At 39.9% G+C, this 18,432-nt stretch overlaps 2 protein-coding genes across 2 annotated transcripts in view; both read right to left on the reverse strand.

The window, feature by feature from the left end:
* Positions 1-5,738, reverse strand: part of LOC137289047 (uncharacterized) — a 65,179-nt gene extending 59,441 nt beyond the window's left edge. Inside the window, exon 1 of the mRNA XM_067820837.1 lies at positions 5,198-5,738. Within this exon, the coding sequence (XP_067676938.1) occupies positions 5,198-5,738 (541 nt within the window). The remainder of the gene's footprint in view (positions 1-5,197) is intronic.
* A 1,681-nt stretch (positions 5,739-7,419) lies between these two features.
* LOC137289203 (uncharacterized) lies at positions 7,420-15,002 on the reverse strand. Its single transcript, XM_067820850.1, has 5 exons — positions 14,954-15,002; positions 14,505-14,789; positions 13,800-14,096; positions 10,450-10,749; positions 7,420-7,943 (listed from the first exon to the last, which is right to left on the reverse strand). Exons 1-5 carry the CDS (start codon positions 15,000-15,002, stop codon positions 7,420-7,422), a joined length of 1,455 nt encoding a protein of 484 aa, XP_067676951.1.
* Between the last annotated feature and the right edge of the window lie 3,430 nt (positions 15,003-18,432).

The raw sequence follows: 18,432 nt of genomic DNA on the forward strand, positions 1-18,432 counted from the left end.
GAGATATATCCTTCCTCCTTAAATGTTACCGGTTTACAACATGTGACCGCTCATTCGCTTGCATAGTCACACATGTTTTGTGACATACCCCACACTCCCAAAAGCATATTAGGATGATAAGACGAGTGACTCGTTTAAATCAGTTTAGGCACCCGTGGCGAGCCACCTCCTCGTGGTGGGTGCTGGGTAACGCCAAGAGCTCGCCGACACCCCCGTAGTGGACCCGGGGGGATATTTGGTCCACCAACCCGTTTGCCGTGGGTTGCGTCCCGTGTCGGTGGAGGACGGGATCCTGGTGGTTGAGGGCACTGGGGCTTTTATGTGTGTTCCATTGCCCAACACACCACTTTGGCCCTGACTTCACCTAAACGGGTGGTCGAATGGCCCTGTGCATGAAGTATATATATCATTGTACAAATTTTATTTGGATTTTTACTTTCGGTCTTGGCCTATTTGTTCATTCAGCTTTTCGAAATTTAAAATGCATTTTTGAAGTTCTGAATTTTGCCTAGAGTCTTATGCCCAGAAGGCGGTGGCTCATGGGCCAATATGGTAGATTAATTCTTTGTAATTCTTCTACTGGAGTATATCATCCGGGTATTCTTGGTGCTGTAAGCTGGAGGCCCGCTTGCTTTAGCATTGTCCTTGTGATACTCCGTGGTGGGTGGGGAGCTCGGATGATGAACCGTATTACACTAACCATGGCTTACGAAACTCCAACAAAAAAAACAAAACGTCCACTTGATATTGACCCTGTTCATACTGACCATAGACCGTCTACATCGATTGGGTATTGGCCACGTTTCATTGTGATTGAGACTCCTGACAAGACACCTTTGAAGTTGAACCCCTTTGCTGTATCCAAAGGTATTCAAGGCATTGCTGAGGATGTGAAGAACATAAGACGCTTACGTTCGGGTGCCCTGCTAGTCGAGTGCGGGAAAAAGCAGCAAGCAACAAATCTGATGAATATTAAATCTTTCGTGGGCATTCCCGTCACGGTTTCTGCACACAAAACCTTGAATACAAGTACAGGTATCGTGAGAGATAGAGATCGATTGTTTGATGACATGTCGGACCTTGATATAGGATCTGAAATGAAGGATCATATATGTCAAGCGCTTTTCAACTCGCAGAAACAACGAAACCGTCAAAACAAATACGTATCTGTTTACTTTCTCATGTCCAAATGCTCCCAAATCAGTGAAGGCAGGCTACTGCATCATACAAGTTGATACCTACATCCCCAACCCGTTCAGGTGTTTTAAATGTCAGAAATATGGACACGGTGTAAATACTTGCACATTGTCTGTTGTGTCTGCTCACTGTGGTGAGAAGACACACACAACAGAAGATTGTGACAGGGATTATAAAAAATGCACCAATTGCTAAGGCGACCATTCGTCCTTTTCTAAACTGTGTCCTATTTCGAAAGAGCAAACGGAGATCAATAAAATAAAATTTACTCAAAATATCTCTTTTTCTGAGGTCAAAAAAATGGTAAAGAGACCTGATCTTATAGAAAGTTATGCATCAGTAGCAAAAACATCATCGGGTTCTAGCTCTAAAACAACATCAACCACAGGCTGCCAAACTACCTTGACTTGGGTAAATTGCGATTCTCCACAGCATTTGTACCCTGCTATATCATCACAGAGTGAGGAATCACTTCCTCGTACCTCAAGGTCTTCTGATCACAAATCATCATCTCAGTCACACTCAAAGTCTCAATCGCCATCTGATAGTCAACAAACAGTGAAAGGTGAACCAAAGCCGAAGCCTGATGCTTCAAATCAACAAAGGATCACAGAACAAAATTCAATTGTTGAATAAATATGGGTCTCTTGAAGACATGGACGTTTCTGAAAACGTCCATTCTAGGGCACATAGCTTGTCGCCCTCCAAAAGAGTGCGGGGTAGATCCCCAATAAATCCCCCCAAAAGATAGTGTATTCCAATAATATTGTACAGTGGAACTGCAGAGGATTGAGGACTAATTTACATGAATTACAGCTATTAGTCCAAGATTTTGCACCTTCAGCGTTATGTCTCCAAGAGACATATTTAAAACAAACAGATACATTTGACCTTCGTCAATTTAATGCGTATCATTGTTTTTCACCTGCGGGTGATAGGGCCACTGGCGGATCATCCATTCTAGTCAGACAAAACGTTATTCAAAGCCCCGTTTCACTTATTACTAATATGCAGGCTGTTGCAGTTAGAATTACTTTACATGTAGCGTTTACGCTATGTTCCCTCTATATTTCGCCATCTTCAACGTTTGTCAATTTTGATCTTCAAGCTCTATATGACCAACTCCCGAAGCCCTGTATTATAATGGGAGATTTAAATGGGCACAACCCACTCTGGGGTAGTGTAAATATAAACACTAAAGGTAAATTGTTGGAGGACTTTTGTTCTGACAATGATTTGTGTATTTATAATGATGGTTCCAACACATATTTACACCCTGGGACAGGGACTTATTCTGCTCTCGACTTGTCACTTACAAATTCAGAACTATTAACTGAATTCGAATGGTCAGTCCACGATGACCTCTGTGGAAGTGACCAGTTTCCTACTATATTAAAAGCTGTAACTCCATCTGATGTTCAACCATCATCAAGGCGGAATTTTACAAAGGCTAACTGGGCTTTATATGAACACTGTGTGCTGAAAAACTTAAACCCGAAAGGTTTATTGACGTTCCTGATGGTATTGAATGTTTTTCTGAGGAACTGAATTCCATAGCTGATGAGTGTATACCAACGTCCTCTGCAGTTCCACATATTCGAAAACCATGGTTCAACAACGAGTGCAAACAAGCTAGGAAGGCAAGGAAGAAAGCAGAACATTATTTCCGTCGCCATCCTATGGTGCATAATTTAAATAAATTTTAAATTTTAAATGCTAAAGCACGGCGTACTTTTAAACAGAACAAACGCCAATCCTGGCAAAATTATGTATCCAAAATAAATTCTCGGACACCCATGTCCAAGGTATGGAACATGGTCCAGAAAATTAAAGGTAAGGGTACTAAATCTGCTGTCCATCATCTTAAACATGGCGATCAGTTACTTACTGATAAATCAGATATTGCGAATAAACTGGGTGAAACCCTCGCTAAACACTCTTCCTCTTCTAATTACGGACCTACATTCCAGCAGTATGAAAAACAACAAGTACTCGTTTCATCAACTCAGTACTGTGCCAGGTAATAAGAAGCAATAACCCTAATGGACGTTTTCATTTGTGCACTCTGGGAGAGAACCAATTGTGCAATCATTGCACATTGCTTTCTTTGGTATGTGCAGAGAATGTCATGTATTGAGTTCGAAGACAGTCTCATGTGGTTTAGTATATAGTGCAGTATGATAAGGGATTAAAAATTAATGAAAAAGAAAACTCTACCAAAACAGAAAACGTGAGGTGCAGTGTACTAGTTTCCATGAAACGTTCGATTTTATTCATAGAGAGTTTTCGTTTGACTCTTCACGTTAAAACATGTTAACAGATAATTGAGTCTCGAACTAATTCACTTATTGATTTTATTATAAGGATTTCATGGCTTCAGACAAAAGTTGCATTACGACGCATGTAACAACCAGCATAGATCCGCTAAACCCCGCTATACTGAAAACTCTAATCCAGAATCCAAATAATACTTTAGTGAGCATATTACTTTAGCTACATATTATCATGTTCGTTCCATACCAGCGTCTCTTAATGGAAATTATTACACATGTCCATTCATCAGACCTCCCCACATGTACATTCCCCCGTTAAATATTGTTATGCCTCGCATAATCACGTGTGTTATATCTATAACAATACATTTGACTGATTACCGGTTACTCGGCTAACGCACGTATAATACAACATCTAAAATACCAAACATCAACAATATCAACAAAAGCAAACCTACCCTAACCAAAACAAACAGAGCACGCCTGAAGGGTTTAGTGTTGTCAAAGCAGACAGACTTTGATCATTACGAAGAGGTACAGCTATTCTCAGAACAGACATATCAATCTACTCGAACAGGTAAAGCGCTGGATCCATTTGACTGCCACTTAAAAGGAAGGGAATCCAACATGAGGAGAAAAATCCAAACATGTTCCACTGATGATGATTTATGTAGATTGCAAAGCAAATACGTAAGTTTCCTACTCGGATTGCATAATGGCAGAATGTCATTCATTTAGTAATTTACACCTTCAACGGATATAATTCACTGGATATATTTAGTCGGGTGGGTTGGCTCACAAGTTCAACACTGATGAAGTCGTTTCGAATCTCCAGATTTAAGAGGGCCATGGTACATTCTGTTCCAGGTATAGTTGCCTTATGGACGACAGTAAACATATAGAGGTTGATAAGGGTTTCGTAAAGTGTGGAGAGAGGAGTCAGCACTATACAGTACGCTACCTCTTAAGCATCGCACATGGACACCCATAGTGACCTTCAACGGAATCAACTCAGTATATATACCACTAAATGTAAACCTGCTACATATACTTCTAACACATACAAAGAGATGACATGCCGCGCTAACACACACACGTGGAGCTTTACCAAATTGCTTCATAATTGCAGTATATTGTCCCATCTCTCGTGCATTTCTGCAAATATATAATAAGTTGATTTTGAAGCACAGGCAAGACAGTAATTACGAAAGAGTGATACTTATGTTAGGATGTTAGGAGCAGGTGTTTGTCATCCAGATCCATTGTTCTGGAGATTTCGTCTCTTTCTGGAATCAAATTGTTAATAGTGGAAAGTGTTAAGCAGTACTGCAGGAATCTCCCCAACACACAATATTCAAGTATTGGTCTGCCCAATCCGTAAGAGAAAAAGTAGACATCGCTTAACGTATATCATTGAAGTACACGCTCAGCAAAACCGTCACAGGTGCCACCCCATCCTTTTAGTCGTTGAATACTGCAAGCTCTAGTAATTGTTGCAGGCACTTTATAGGAACTATACTGAACCGCAAGAGAAACACAAGTCGGTTTTCAAAAATCTTACACTGCTATCTTGGGTAATTAATTGAAAAAACAACAGACACATGATTGTTGATGAAATGGTTCATGATTTCTGATGGAAAATTCATGTCTGTTAACAAAAGCCTCAAGTGTAAGCACAGCACCCATAAACAGTAAAAATGACAAAACAGAGTCTCGTAATCACTAACGTTTGTGACCGCCATTGCTGTCGACACAGGCAGTACAGCGACGTCTCATCGAGTCAACACGTCTCTGGAAGAAGGCTTGTGGCAGTTGATTCCATTCACTTGTCAACCGTGCTTCCAAATCCCTCAGGTTTTGAGGTGGACCAGCTGTTTCCATTCTTCTTCCAATTTTGTCCCGCACGTGTACTATCGGTGCCATATCGGGGGATAGAGAGGGCCAGGGCAGCATAGGAATGTTCTTTGCTCTCAGAAAGTCCATGGAGACCCGTGCCGTGTGAGGACGAGCATTGTCTTGCTGGAAGATTTGGAGCGGACGCTGTGCTTGGAAAAAGGGTACAACGTGTTGTTGGAGAACTTGATCTCCGTAAATGACAGCAGTCACACGTTGACGAAACACATGCAGAGGTGTTCTGTGGTTGTAGCTGAAGCCTCCCCAGACCATCAGACTTCCTCCTCCCCAGTGGTCACCCTCCACAACGCAGCAGTTGGCGTAACGTTCATTACGTCGTCTCCATACACGTACTCGGCAGTCGGCGTGAGACATGTTGAACCTGCATTCGTCAGAAAACAGCACTTGCTGCCATTGTTGACGTCGACATCGTTGATGTTATCTCGCCCACTGCATGCGTTGTTGGCGGTGACGTTGCGTTAAAATCGGCCCGACGTAAGGACGTCAACATCTGATCCCTGCTGTCGTCATGTGCAGAGATGTGGTGACGTGGTCCTTGGATGGTTGAAGCCGTTTGCGCCGCTCTTTGTTGTCGGTTACAAAGATGAGTAACCCGGATGTGGCGATCTGGCGTTGTTACTCTCGGCCGTCCAAATCTTGGTCGGTCCTGAACATTTCCCGTCTGTTGATGCCTTGCCGAGAGCCTTGTGATTGTCGCAATGTGACACTGGAAGTGCCTGGCCACCGCAGTTGCTGTGGATCCGGTCTGCAACATCCCAATGGCGATCCCTCTTTGCTGTTGAGTTAGACGTGGCATCTTTTCTCAGCGATCTCCCATTGCATTTGGTAATGTGCGATGTTTCTGAATGGCGCCCCTTATAAAGGGCCCATCAAGCACGAAAAGCACACGTTTTGTGAGCAGCACGAAAATGTCATGCAAAAAGCAAAAATGCATCACTAAGGTCGCGTTTGAGCAATTTCACCAAGAAAATACTGAAACAACATTAAAGTCGTCGTGGGGACCGTTGTTTGATAATAGTTTAATATGCTTTACTGCGAGAAAAGTATTGATCGGAATATTTGCAATAAAGTGAACTTGCGTTTCTTTTGCGGTTCAGAATATTTTCTTAGTTCGTAACGAAATAGCTATTCCCGCGAGCGACTCAAAACGTATACTGTTTAAACAACGTAAATTGTTTGCTTCCAAGAACGTGTCCTGTCTTGCGTCAAGACTCACTATCCACCCCCACCCCACTATACACCCTATACAGATGCATCCCCAACTCTTACGGTTGTATGTATTGTTAAGGACCATCCCATTTCAGACACTTATATCTTCTTCACTGGTGTTCATTACAATGTCAGGTGTTGTGCAAGGTGTTGTGACGGACAATAACAGACTATAAAACTACAAAAGAGCAGGTCGTTCGTTCATATTTGACCCGGAAACCGGTTATCTATCCAGTTAACTGATATTACGAAAACAACTTTCGTAATTTCAACAGCTGTCCGCTACTTTGACTGGCAATCAACGAACCTAACCACACGATTCATGAAGTCACTGGTGATCACAGCATTGGGGTCTCTGGTTAGTGTGTAGTCTATACTGACAACACATGACATATATCTACACCTACATATGTACACCTGTACAGTGAAGAAACAATCTGACCTGTGTATATGGCCAAGTATTGGTAACCAGAATAACTGACATTATTTACATCATAAGGAATTCCCAACGTATTTCACTGTACCTACAATCTTACACGGTGTGGCCTTTCATTCCATGACTATACCTACAGAGTAATGAAACCATGTCCCTATCTAACCTCGCAATATTCCAGCAATACCAGGGTGGGCGACACCAGAAATGGGCCTCTCAGATTTTGGGGAATCGAACCCTGGTCTTCAGCGTGACGAAAAAACCGATAACCACTAGGCTATCTCACCGCCCCTCAATTCAGTAGCAAAAAGATGAACTAGAGTGAAATTTAATTGAATTCCGAAACTTGAAACAGAGCAAATCATACTGTTGATCCAATAAAATGATGACTTATCATACTGATGTAGTATCACTCTTTGTTGTCGTATACTCCAGTTTGTTTACAGAGGCATACAGTTCATTAACACATGTTTGATCATCTTCTGGGACAATCTTCTGTACAATGACACCTATCTCCTTCTTAAGCCTATCTGCAGATGGTGCAGATAATTCAACAGATTCATCCTTTGGTGGCCAAGGAGATGTGTGTTCAACGTTAGTGACGACATCTCCGACACTAGCATTACCTCCTGCATCGATCACATCTACCTTGTGGGATCCACCTGGACCTGATGGTGGTCGGATAGAGTTATTCACTTCCACGGCAGCATAAGCAGCACTTGTGGGTTGCCCCACAGTTATGTATGGAGGCGAACAAGATTGAACTGACGAGCGTGGTTTAATTCCATTTACCTTTCTCTTAACGACAAACACGATGACGATGGCGACGACGACGACGATTAGAACCAGGCTGCCAACTACAGAAGCAGAAATGATTAGCACTGAGGATGTCGCTACTTGGTCCAGTGGGTTTCTTTCTGTAACATAGGGGAAGTTTAAGCTAGAGTATGATATATAATTTCAATTAGACCCAAAAGTGATATGAGATGAAATGTGAACGAGGTTGTGGCTCTGTAAAATGTCACATCAATTTATGATCAACACGACGACAGCAATTCACAGCAATGTTTAAGAGGTACAAATAACTGCTATATACAGCCGTCACCCGCCGCCACCCGCCGCAACCGTCGCATGCAAAAATGTGGGACACGCGACCGTGCAGTCGGTAGAAAGAAGGCAAGAGATTGTGTAAACGGCAATGTAATAAATATGCATTTTTTTGTAAATGGACAACGATTGATATGATACATGAAAGTGAATTGTTGGAATTAAAGTCACGTCATGAAAATACATTTGCTTTACTAAGACACCCATCCGCAGTGAAAAGCCAACGTTGTGTCCTAATGTTGCGAGGATATGTTGAGTCAGATGACTGTGTGTGTTACTCATACTCAATAAATACAGTCATAGTACTGGAGCATAGAACAGTTTTGAGCCTACAATACTTCTGGTATGTGCAAGGTAAAAAAATAACTGTTTGATAATTGAAAATGGATTATATCACTCACATAAACATAAAATTGGCATGTGCGTGTGAATGATATACACTCTTTTTCAATATGATGCAGTTGTGTTTATAATGCACAATGGACACAATGTGTGAAGCCCACCTCTTGTCCGATATATTGCTGGGATGTAACTACACGCGACGTTTATAGGATCATAAACGCGCTTCCCCTTTCATATGAAGTTTATGTCCCGAGTAAAATAATTTCCCGAGTGAAATAATTCTGGTTTGCCACGAGCTTTAGCGAGTGGCAAACCAAAAATATTTCACGAGGGACATAAACTTCATATGAAAGGGGAACGAGTTTTGTTTTGTATCCTATTTATTACCCACGTTCTAAAGTGAAAATATCGTTAAAATAAAGCAATACTTTTGTTTCCTATATAGAACCATGTAACGCGGATTAATACATCATATTGGTGATTGGAATGTCAACCGCTTCACTCCAGGAAAACGTACGCTGCGTAAAGGCAATGTATTTCGTATACGGCGCCAAATCACAAGAAAATATACAAATTAAGACAGAATCAAGTCGTAATGAAAATCTAATTCTCTTCAGTTGAGGATTTGTTTTCAAAAGCAATAATATCATTCATCAAAACACTTGTGAAGTGTAAATTTTGAACTTGACTACGTGACCTAAATCTTGCCTGAACGTCAGTCGGCCATCACTGTCGGGCTTGTCGTCATGTTGAGAAGTGTTCCTTAAGAAAAGATTCTAGGGAGAATTTATTTAGGAACGGCAAACTCAACAGCAAAGATGAATGTGAATATCAGGGAACTGTATGTCTCAAATAGTTGAGCTTAATGTTCTTCATCGGAGGACGAGTTACTGTGAATAATTCGGCGACACTTTGCGCAGGATGCCAGTGACGCCTTCTCACATTGAATTCCCACGTGTCGAGATTCGGTGTTTATGTTGAAGACTCCACCGAAAATTGGGCCTGAAAACACAACCTACAACCTCGAACGAAGACGATTTCAAGCCAATTGTGTTCAGATTCTGGGAAGTGCTTTTGGCCCCTACATAAGAAACCACGGGAGGCATGGCAGTGACAATATGGGAGGACGCGAATGGATGCGCCTGACAGTGACAATGATAGAGATACAAGAGCGCCGCTCGTCTTTTGATGTTGTGCAACCCTTTTACTGTGCAGCCCTGACAACATACACGCAGAAGGTATTCAATCTCTTGATAACATTCACAACTCTTCCAACCAGTTGTCCGTCAATTTTGACCAAATCAATAACTTTTACGGGCGACGCCATATTTGTTTACACTCATGAGAGGCCTACTAGATGTATTTGTTTTACGTATTTTTATAGATTGTTTTAGTTTCGTTTTTATTACAGAAACTTGAATTATCATAGAATTGAAAATCATGCTAGTAACCACAATAAATTAAATAACTTTTATCAATTCCATAGGAGTGTTTTCGTTTTACATGCTCTCGGGTGTGAAAACGTGAATGAAAATCATGAATGGAATGAGTGATGAAAGTAGTACCTGTAATGTCAAAGTTCACGTATTAGCCAATCAAATCACTCGAAGGTGTTATGAAACACATTCGAAGTACCACGTGGGTAATAAAAAGCTTTACACAACCACTGACAATATGGCAATACACTTACACGATAGTGTTCATAGGAACGACAAACAATAAATTGACGATGTATTTATTCTGAGGGGTTCACACATATCTTGATCGACGTACCATAGGCGTATGGAATGAAATATTTACAAGGGGTTGCTGTATCGATAGTTCCAGTTTATTATTCATGAATGGCAAACTCAGCATATAGATGAAAGGCAAGATGCAAGGATATACTTCATATGGAATACAATTAAGAGCAAACCAAATAGTGACAGGATAGTGGTTTTCGGATCCCTCACTCAAGATACACACATTACTCACTGTTGTTGAGTCGGGTCACACCGCCGCAGCTGAGATTCCAGTGTTGGACTTGACAGTTGAATACCAACCTTATCCCACCCAAGTGTGTTTCAGTCACATTGAATGTTATTGGTGAAAGACCTTGGTCACCAACATGTAGTAATTGCGAGACGTCACCTGTCTGCAGTGTGAAGTTTGATCTGTAGGAGCCTTGTATATCGTAATACGCAGTAATGTCCACGGTGAGTCTCACTTCCTCATGCAGGGTTAGAAGCTCTGTGTCCTTGTCACTGGTGATGTCGCATTTTGGTTTCTTTGGTGCTGTTAAATGAAAGGGCTAAACTAAGAAGCCTAGATAGTATAATATTGACGTTCAGTATATGTTTCTATAAGGATGTACACATAAAATCATATATTTATGGATATTTACTACCCATCAATCACAAGATTAGTCTCACTATATATGCCTAAACACACTACTATACATATAGAGATCATGTTGCATATGATACAGGTACTGAAGATGTGACGCTCGCTAAGAACAAAAGTAACTTAACACCTAAAGCTGGTAAAAGTAAGGCCCTTGATAAAGTCATGGAGCAATTTAAGGAACTGCCTTTCACATAGCCTTCTTATTACGGTAGATCTAAGATTTCGAGTATAGAACAGGAAGTCTTAAACTCATTCTCCAAAAATGACTACATTGTGATTAAACAGTCCGATAAAGAGGGCACCACAGTTTTTATTGACTAGACATTCTTACACATGGTATACATTATGCTTCCAGAAAGCTCGAAAAAAACCCAGTAATGTTAAATCTTTAAAAAATAGATGATTCCTGTTCCAGTAAAAAGAAGAAGATTACTTGTTTAATTTCGAATCGAAGGAAAGTGACGACTGTAGACTTCGTAAAATTCACAAAAGTGCGGTTATACGCTCAGGATGTAAAAATCTATCACCCCATCTGCGAATGATTTAAAATTACGACCTATTATTGTGGGGCCACAATGTCCAACACATAGGTAAAGCAATTCTGAAGATATACACTCTCTCAAAAAAAGAAACGCATGAACATACATCTGGGAACAAAATAGCTGTAATTTGAATGACAGCAGCACAGTAAACCACACAGATATCAAACGTGGATGATGAGGGTCATTGGGAAGCTGCAGCAAATGAATGTACGTTTGTGTCACCACAACGCCAACGCTGCACCGGAACTGGCTTTAACGTCAGTGCCGGTTGTGACCTCCGTTTGCGTGGCATCTCCTGGGCATAGACGGAATAAGTGTTCAGATCCGCGCCCAGGGTATTTTAGTCCATTCATCCTGTAATGCTTGCCATAGTTTGTGAAGCGTCTGGCGTCGTTAAAGCCGTCGATCAAGATAATCCCATGGGTGTTCGATTGGGTTTAAAATCTGGGGATACAGAGAGCCATGGAAGCACTGTTATGTTCTGGATGGTGAAGACCTTCATTGTGGTGTGTACTGTATGAGGTGTGGTATTATCCTGCTGAAAAATTTATATCTGTTCGTAAACGGGAAGGATTTTATCTCTGTAATGAATGGCCGTTAGAGTTCCCTCTATAAGCACTTAGTCAGTTCTTTGGGTTATAAGAAATATCGCCCACACCGTTGCACTTCCTCATCCAAATCTGTCAACCTACGTGTTTATGATTACTGTTTGTACCAGGTGATATGTTTTGGTGACTGATTCCTCATTTAAACATATATTCAACATAATTTGCTGTCACAATATTTTTTATGGTTTGACTTGGATTAAAGTACGTTGAAAAATTACCCGCTCGTTTCTTTTTTCACCCAACACGTCAAAACCTATTTATGGGGTAATACTGATTTCATCAATAGTCTCCCCAAATCAGTAGAGGAGGGTACAGATTTGGTAAGTTTTGTTGTTAATCTCTACTCCAATAGTCCACATGATCTAGGTGTATAAGCTATGAGCTATTGACTATAAAAAGATCCGTTTGTGATTCCAGATCGAATACCTAAATAATTCATTACCGAAAGAATAAAGCTCATCCTGAGCAATAACGCGTTTCGTTTTGATGGTTCCCATTAGAAACAAGTTAATGGTACTGCACAAATACGGCTCCTACCTGTGCAACCCTTGTTCTAGGACACTTAGAGGAAATATATTCTAAAATAAACGAAATATTTGGTGAACTATTTCATTTCAACATCAATGAAGAGGTTCATAGATAACGGATTTATTCTCTGGAAACGAAGTGAAAACGATTTGGAATTTGATTTCCAACATGCTACAAAATTTACACCCCAGTTTCTCTTTTACCAGATACTTAAACAGTAAGCATCTTCCTTTCCTTGGTGTACATGGTTCAATATCAAACAACATTGTAGAAAAGGATATACATTATATAGTAATAGATTCAGAACAGTATCTAGACTACAATTAATGTCACCCACGCCACACAACAGTGTCCTGTACACTTTAACGCGAAGAAAATGCACCATAGTTTCAAATGCGGACCGTGTAGACTTCAGGCTAAATTAATGAAAAGATTTACTTTTACAAAGAAACTACGAGGCAAGAAGTTAAAGGTGCTATAGTTAAAGCAGAATAACCGAACAGGAGTGAACTGCTAAACTTCAAAGAATAATTCATGAAAATGTCCTTGCATTTGTATCCACCTTCAACCCTCGAAATCCTTAACTATTTACCAAAGTTTGTGAAACTCGCCTGCCCTTACAAGAAATCGACATTTTAAAAGATAAACTATCACAGGTAAAGTTAATTAAAAGAAACGGACAGGGTAAGATTATCAAGCAAATTTAACGATGGCAAAGTTTGCAAAAGCCTTGTCAAGAAAACATAATCTGACACTATGGGCGAGAGACCAAATCGTGGTACATGCCAATATCTAATAGAGCGAAATGTATGCCAGTTCAAGACTGATCAGACCTCCGAAATACAAGAAAGTATGACATGAGCATCTCAGTCTGAGTAAGATGAACTGCATGAGGTTCATGCATCAAGTTGCTAAAACGCATGTGCAGATATCATGCATGTAAAGAGCTGCGTTTTGGTGTTAGGTTTTATTGAGAATTTGCCATTGTTAACAGTTTTTCATCATTTACTGAACTCATGACAATAATCTTTTCGCCATTCAGAATTTGTTTTACAATACATCAGTCCGTGTTTTAACAGTAACTTTAAATAGAACGGAATGTTTTGCAAAATCCAGTTTAGAACAGTTGACTGAAGTAAAAGACTAAAACTAAACTTTTGATTGGTACTGTATCATTTTCAGTAGATATACAATTTTATACATCATATTTGGAAGCGTATGCACTTAGTTATATGCTTCATTTGGATGCGGTAAAACTAACCGAATTTAGTCACCCCAGCACACTCTATACTCCACTGACTGCTGTCACATCTAAACACCAGTCCTACTTTGCCCAGATGGGAGTCCGTCACATTTAGTGTTACTGATGAGGTGTTATCCGTGACACTTGGTACAGAGTCAGCTTCCATCAACAGGGTTGTTACATTTCCGGTCTGGAGGGAGATGTTGTGAGCGGTGGAGCAGTAGTAGTCTCGTACGTCCACCGTGAGGGACAGATTCTGGTACTGGACAAGTGAGTTAGTGTTCTGCTTACTGACGATACTGCAAGTTGGTGTATCTGAAACATTCAATCTTTAGAATGATACCATCGTTTGAATAAATGAAAGTAGAGTAAACAGATTAAATCTTTCTTTGACATGTCTCACGCTGCAAGGGTCATTAAGATTTATACTGACGTTATAGCCGCAAACTGAATGTTATTTTACGGGTTACCTAAATATACCGTTCCACACCTTTTTTGAAAACAGGCACACAAATGACATAAATAAACGAAATAGAAAATCTCTCATAAATTGACACAACGCTAACATTGACTAAGAGGACAAAACTGTGTGTTAAGAATAACGAGCGTGATCTCAAAACACAGAGCTCAGATTTGACGGATGTAAGGAGCAAATGTTCATGATCCATACAAACCATTGGCGTCATCTCAACAGTCGGAAATGTGAAACTGAAGCATACTCACTGACAACTGTCAAAATACACTTGTCGACATTCTGAATACCAAAAGCACATGACCATTCTCCCGCATCTGTTGTTTCTACACGAGAAATATTGAGGACTGTGTGAGTAGCATTGATTCCAGACGCTGATACATTTCGAGTGTCGCATGATCCACCTGACAGTGCACATCTAGCAACGGTATTTCCACTTGGGTTAGTATACACGTGTACACTACTTTCCCCTGCACAGATCAGTTGTCCAAAAAACCCGAGATAGTTGGAATCTGAGCAGATGAGTAACGAAGAAACTGTGGAGAATATTTCAAAAGTGTGAGTTAGTGATTGTTTGTTAACTCCTTTGGAATTACTCAAGTGTCGTAAACACAAAATAACATTTGCATCGATTTTCATATAAAGTGACTCGCTAAAATGTCATTTACTGAAATGATTTCCCTAAATGTGTTGAACTCACCGCAAAGTGATTGTGTCAGCAACAGGACTGTCTTGGGCACCGTTGTCATCCTGGGAGTGGAAAATGCACAAACTAGTCCAGTGAACTATTAAATACATATCATATAGACTCGTTGTGGATGTCAACATCTAAGAAATAAGGAACACCATGTTTTGTGTAAATCCTTCATTACCTGATAATTAAAAGAGCCGGGTAAATGAGCATGAATTTACTCCGAAATACTGTGTTCCTTGTGATAATGGAGACATGAAAAGTTCGTCTTTTGTGACTTGTGTCCTTGTATCTTTCAAACACTCTGAGAAAAGTGTGCATTAAATACTGGACGTTACCACAAAATTACAAAGGTTACTGTGCTAAAAAGTCACCAACACTCCACAAAGTTATACACCCAAAAGCAAATCGTGGGTGTGGAGATACAGCAGCATTAACATTCACTCAAGATCATTTATTTAGTGCACCCCCGACCCCGACCCACCCCACCTCAAATAAATTTATGTAATAAAACAGGAGAGGATCAAGTGGATCGTCTTCAATATCACACATAGTTTGTCACAATACATAAAGGGCAGTGAAACGTCATGGACATGACGTGCGTTGTGCCAAGCAAATAAAATATCGTTACAATCCACAATACTAGCAAATACTTCAGTAGGCAATTCTTTACACGATTTGTGCATATCTACAATCAAAAGGGCTCATCACCTGCAACAATGTGTACGTAAAGGCTGGTATGTACGCAATGGATGGGTATGTGCGGTCACTCTGCAAGTCGAGTGGTCCTACCAAACATTCTCTGCTTACTACGTTGGGAAATCAAAATGATAGTTTTGCACTAAGTGAGTCAAATCCTATTTCTGACATGTAGACGATAACTGATGACAGAGTGAATGGGGTCAGTTGTGTGATGTTCCAGTGTAATTTGACATTTTAATGGTCCTCTATGATAGGAACTTTCCTGTTACAAAAGTCTGTTTTCAGTGTGACCTAGTGCTTGATATGTGCCTTGCCATAAATATGTCTGTCCTTTCACCACACAAGTAAATTAGTTTGTAGATTTTGAAAAGGAAACAACACGTCACAATTTAATTCTGGACTCACAATAGTCCAGAAACTCTCCGCACTGTGGCCGCTCTCTCACAAGACATTTGGCAAAAATAAACATGCAGCTATTATGAATATGTGCTAAGGATGAAAAATTGAAAATAAATTTTTTCGAAAACTGAAAATTTAAACTCGCTCGCGAGAGTGTTTAATTTCGTCCAGAATAAATGTTTTGGAGGTTGTAAATGAATGAAAAAATGTTAATAAGTATCATGACTCAAATTTCAGCTCGATTTGACTTCACTCCGCTAACTGACAGCGATTTTAAAAAATCTCGCCCATGGGTGCAAAACATATTGGCCCATGGACGAGAATATTTCATTCACTGAAAATACATGGGTTTTTTTCATGTTTTGCAGTATGTAAATAAATGTAAGTATATTTGTTCGTGTCGTGACACGAAAATAAGCTTATTGTGACTTAATTCTGATAATTTAGAGCCATTTAAAAATAGCATTTGGCCCATGGGTGAGAATATTCACTTTTACTCAAATTACATCTTTTTGCATGTTTTAGGGGTTGTAAATGAGTGAAAGTATGTTCATAAGTATCATAATACAAATTTCAACTTATATTGACTTAATTCCGTTAATTTAGAGCGATTTTCAAAAAAATCTCGCCCATGGGTGAAGAACATTTTCGCCCATGGGCGAGAACATTGCATTTTACCCCAAATATATCTTTTCACGTGTTTCGGAGGATGTAAATTAATGAAAGTACATTTATCAACATCATGACAGAAATTTCAACTCATTTGACTTAATTCCGCTAACTGAGAGCGATTTTAAAAACTCTCGCCCATGGGCGAAAAACATTTTGGCCCATGGGCGAGAAAATATTTTTTTCACTCAAAATAGATCCTTTTACATGTTTTGCAGTTTGTAAATAAATGCAAGCATATTTTTTAGTATCATGACACGACATCCAACTCATTTTGACTTCATTCTGCTAATTTAGAGCGATTTAAAAACAATCTCGCCCATGGGCGAGAATATTTCCTTTCACTCCAAATAAATTTTTTCCAATGTTTTGAAGGATGTAAATGAATGAAAGTGGCTTTACAAGTATCATGACACAAAATTCAACTGATCTGATTTATTTTTGCGAATTCAGGGGGATTTTAAAAAATGTGCGAGAATAATTACTTTTACTCAAAATACATCTTTTCCTGTGGTTTGGAGGTTGTAAATGAATGAGGATATATTTATAAGTATCATGGCACAAAATTCAACTCATTTTGACTTAATTCCGCTAACTACAAGAATCTGCACTTCCACTCTAAATACGTAGGGTTCTTTTTATTGTTTTAGAGGTTGTAAATGAATGAAAGTGTGTTTATAAGTATCACTCCTGTCTTAATTCGACTAACCTCGCTCGTGGACGAAAATCTTTTCATTTGCTTGTTTTCTTTATTTTGCAAGCATATGGTTGACATTCAGATGAAATTATAATGACAAATAATTTCAGTTAAATTTAGTGAGTTTAGTTCTATGTCGCACTCAGCAATATTCCAACAACATGGCGGCGGTTTCTAGATAAACCATTTATCGACCAGACAGTCCAGTGATCAACAGCATGACCATCGACCTGCACAATCAGGAACCGATGACATGTGGCAATCAAGTTAGCGAATCTGACCACCCGATCCCGTTAATCGCCTCTTACGACAAGCATAGTCACCTTTTTTGGCAAGCATTGCTATGAAATTGAAGTTATTTGTGAAAGTCCTTACTCCAGTGACACAAAGACTATGCTGGGACACATTAATAAACAGCGTTGTGAGATCTTTAAGCTGTTTTGAAATATGTCTTGTCAATCCCACTGAGATTCGCCAATAACCACGTAAACATAGAATATATAGTCGGTGCTCCTTCAGAACGAATAAGTAATTAAGGATCCCCAACTGGGGTAATTAAGTAAACAACTCAAAATACTGTCACTTTCTGCCCAGGACATCACGCGTCACCAGTCGTGAGCTAATGACCTTGTAAAACCCCTCACAAAGGGAAACATAAAGCACCAAAACTGTATTTCTTTCTAGGTGACACACGGTATGTTGTCAAAATTTTCGTTGTTCAATACATTCTATAGTGGGCAAAACCTTACGCTTGGAAAGTGTATCTACCCAGTAGTGTTAAGTTTAGCATGTTTCGTTTTAATATTGTGGGATACACTTTTAGTAATTCTCGTTTGCCCGTTCTTCGACCGAGGTTTTATGGGGTATTCTCCTATTTGTCAGACCAGGGACAATCTACAACAGTGATAGGTCACTCGCTTGCTTTCTTTACCATTTGTACCAATTAACATGTTCCTCGTCATGCTCCAGCGCACACAGTGACTTGGTTCGTTTCAAGCGCAACTTCGGCTGCGTTTAACAA

Source organism: Haliotis asinina, chromosome 1, assembly GCF_037392515.1.
Source record: "Haliotis asinina isolate JCU_RB_2024 chromosome 1, JCU_Hal_asi_v2, whole genome shotgun sequence".
In the NCBI taxonomy this organism is placed as follows: Eukaryota; Metazoa; Mollusca; class Gastropoda; order Lepetellida; family Haliotidae; genus Haliotis; species Haliotis asinina.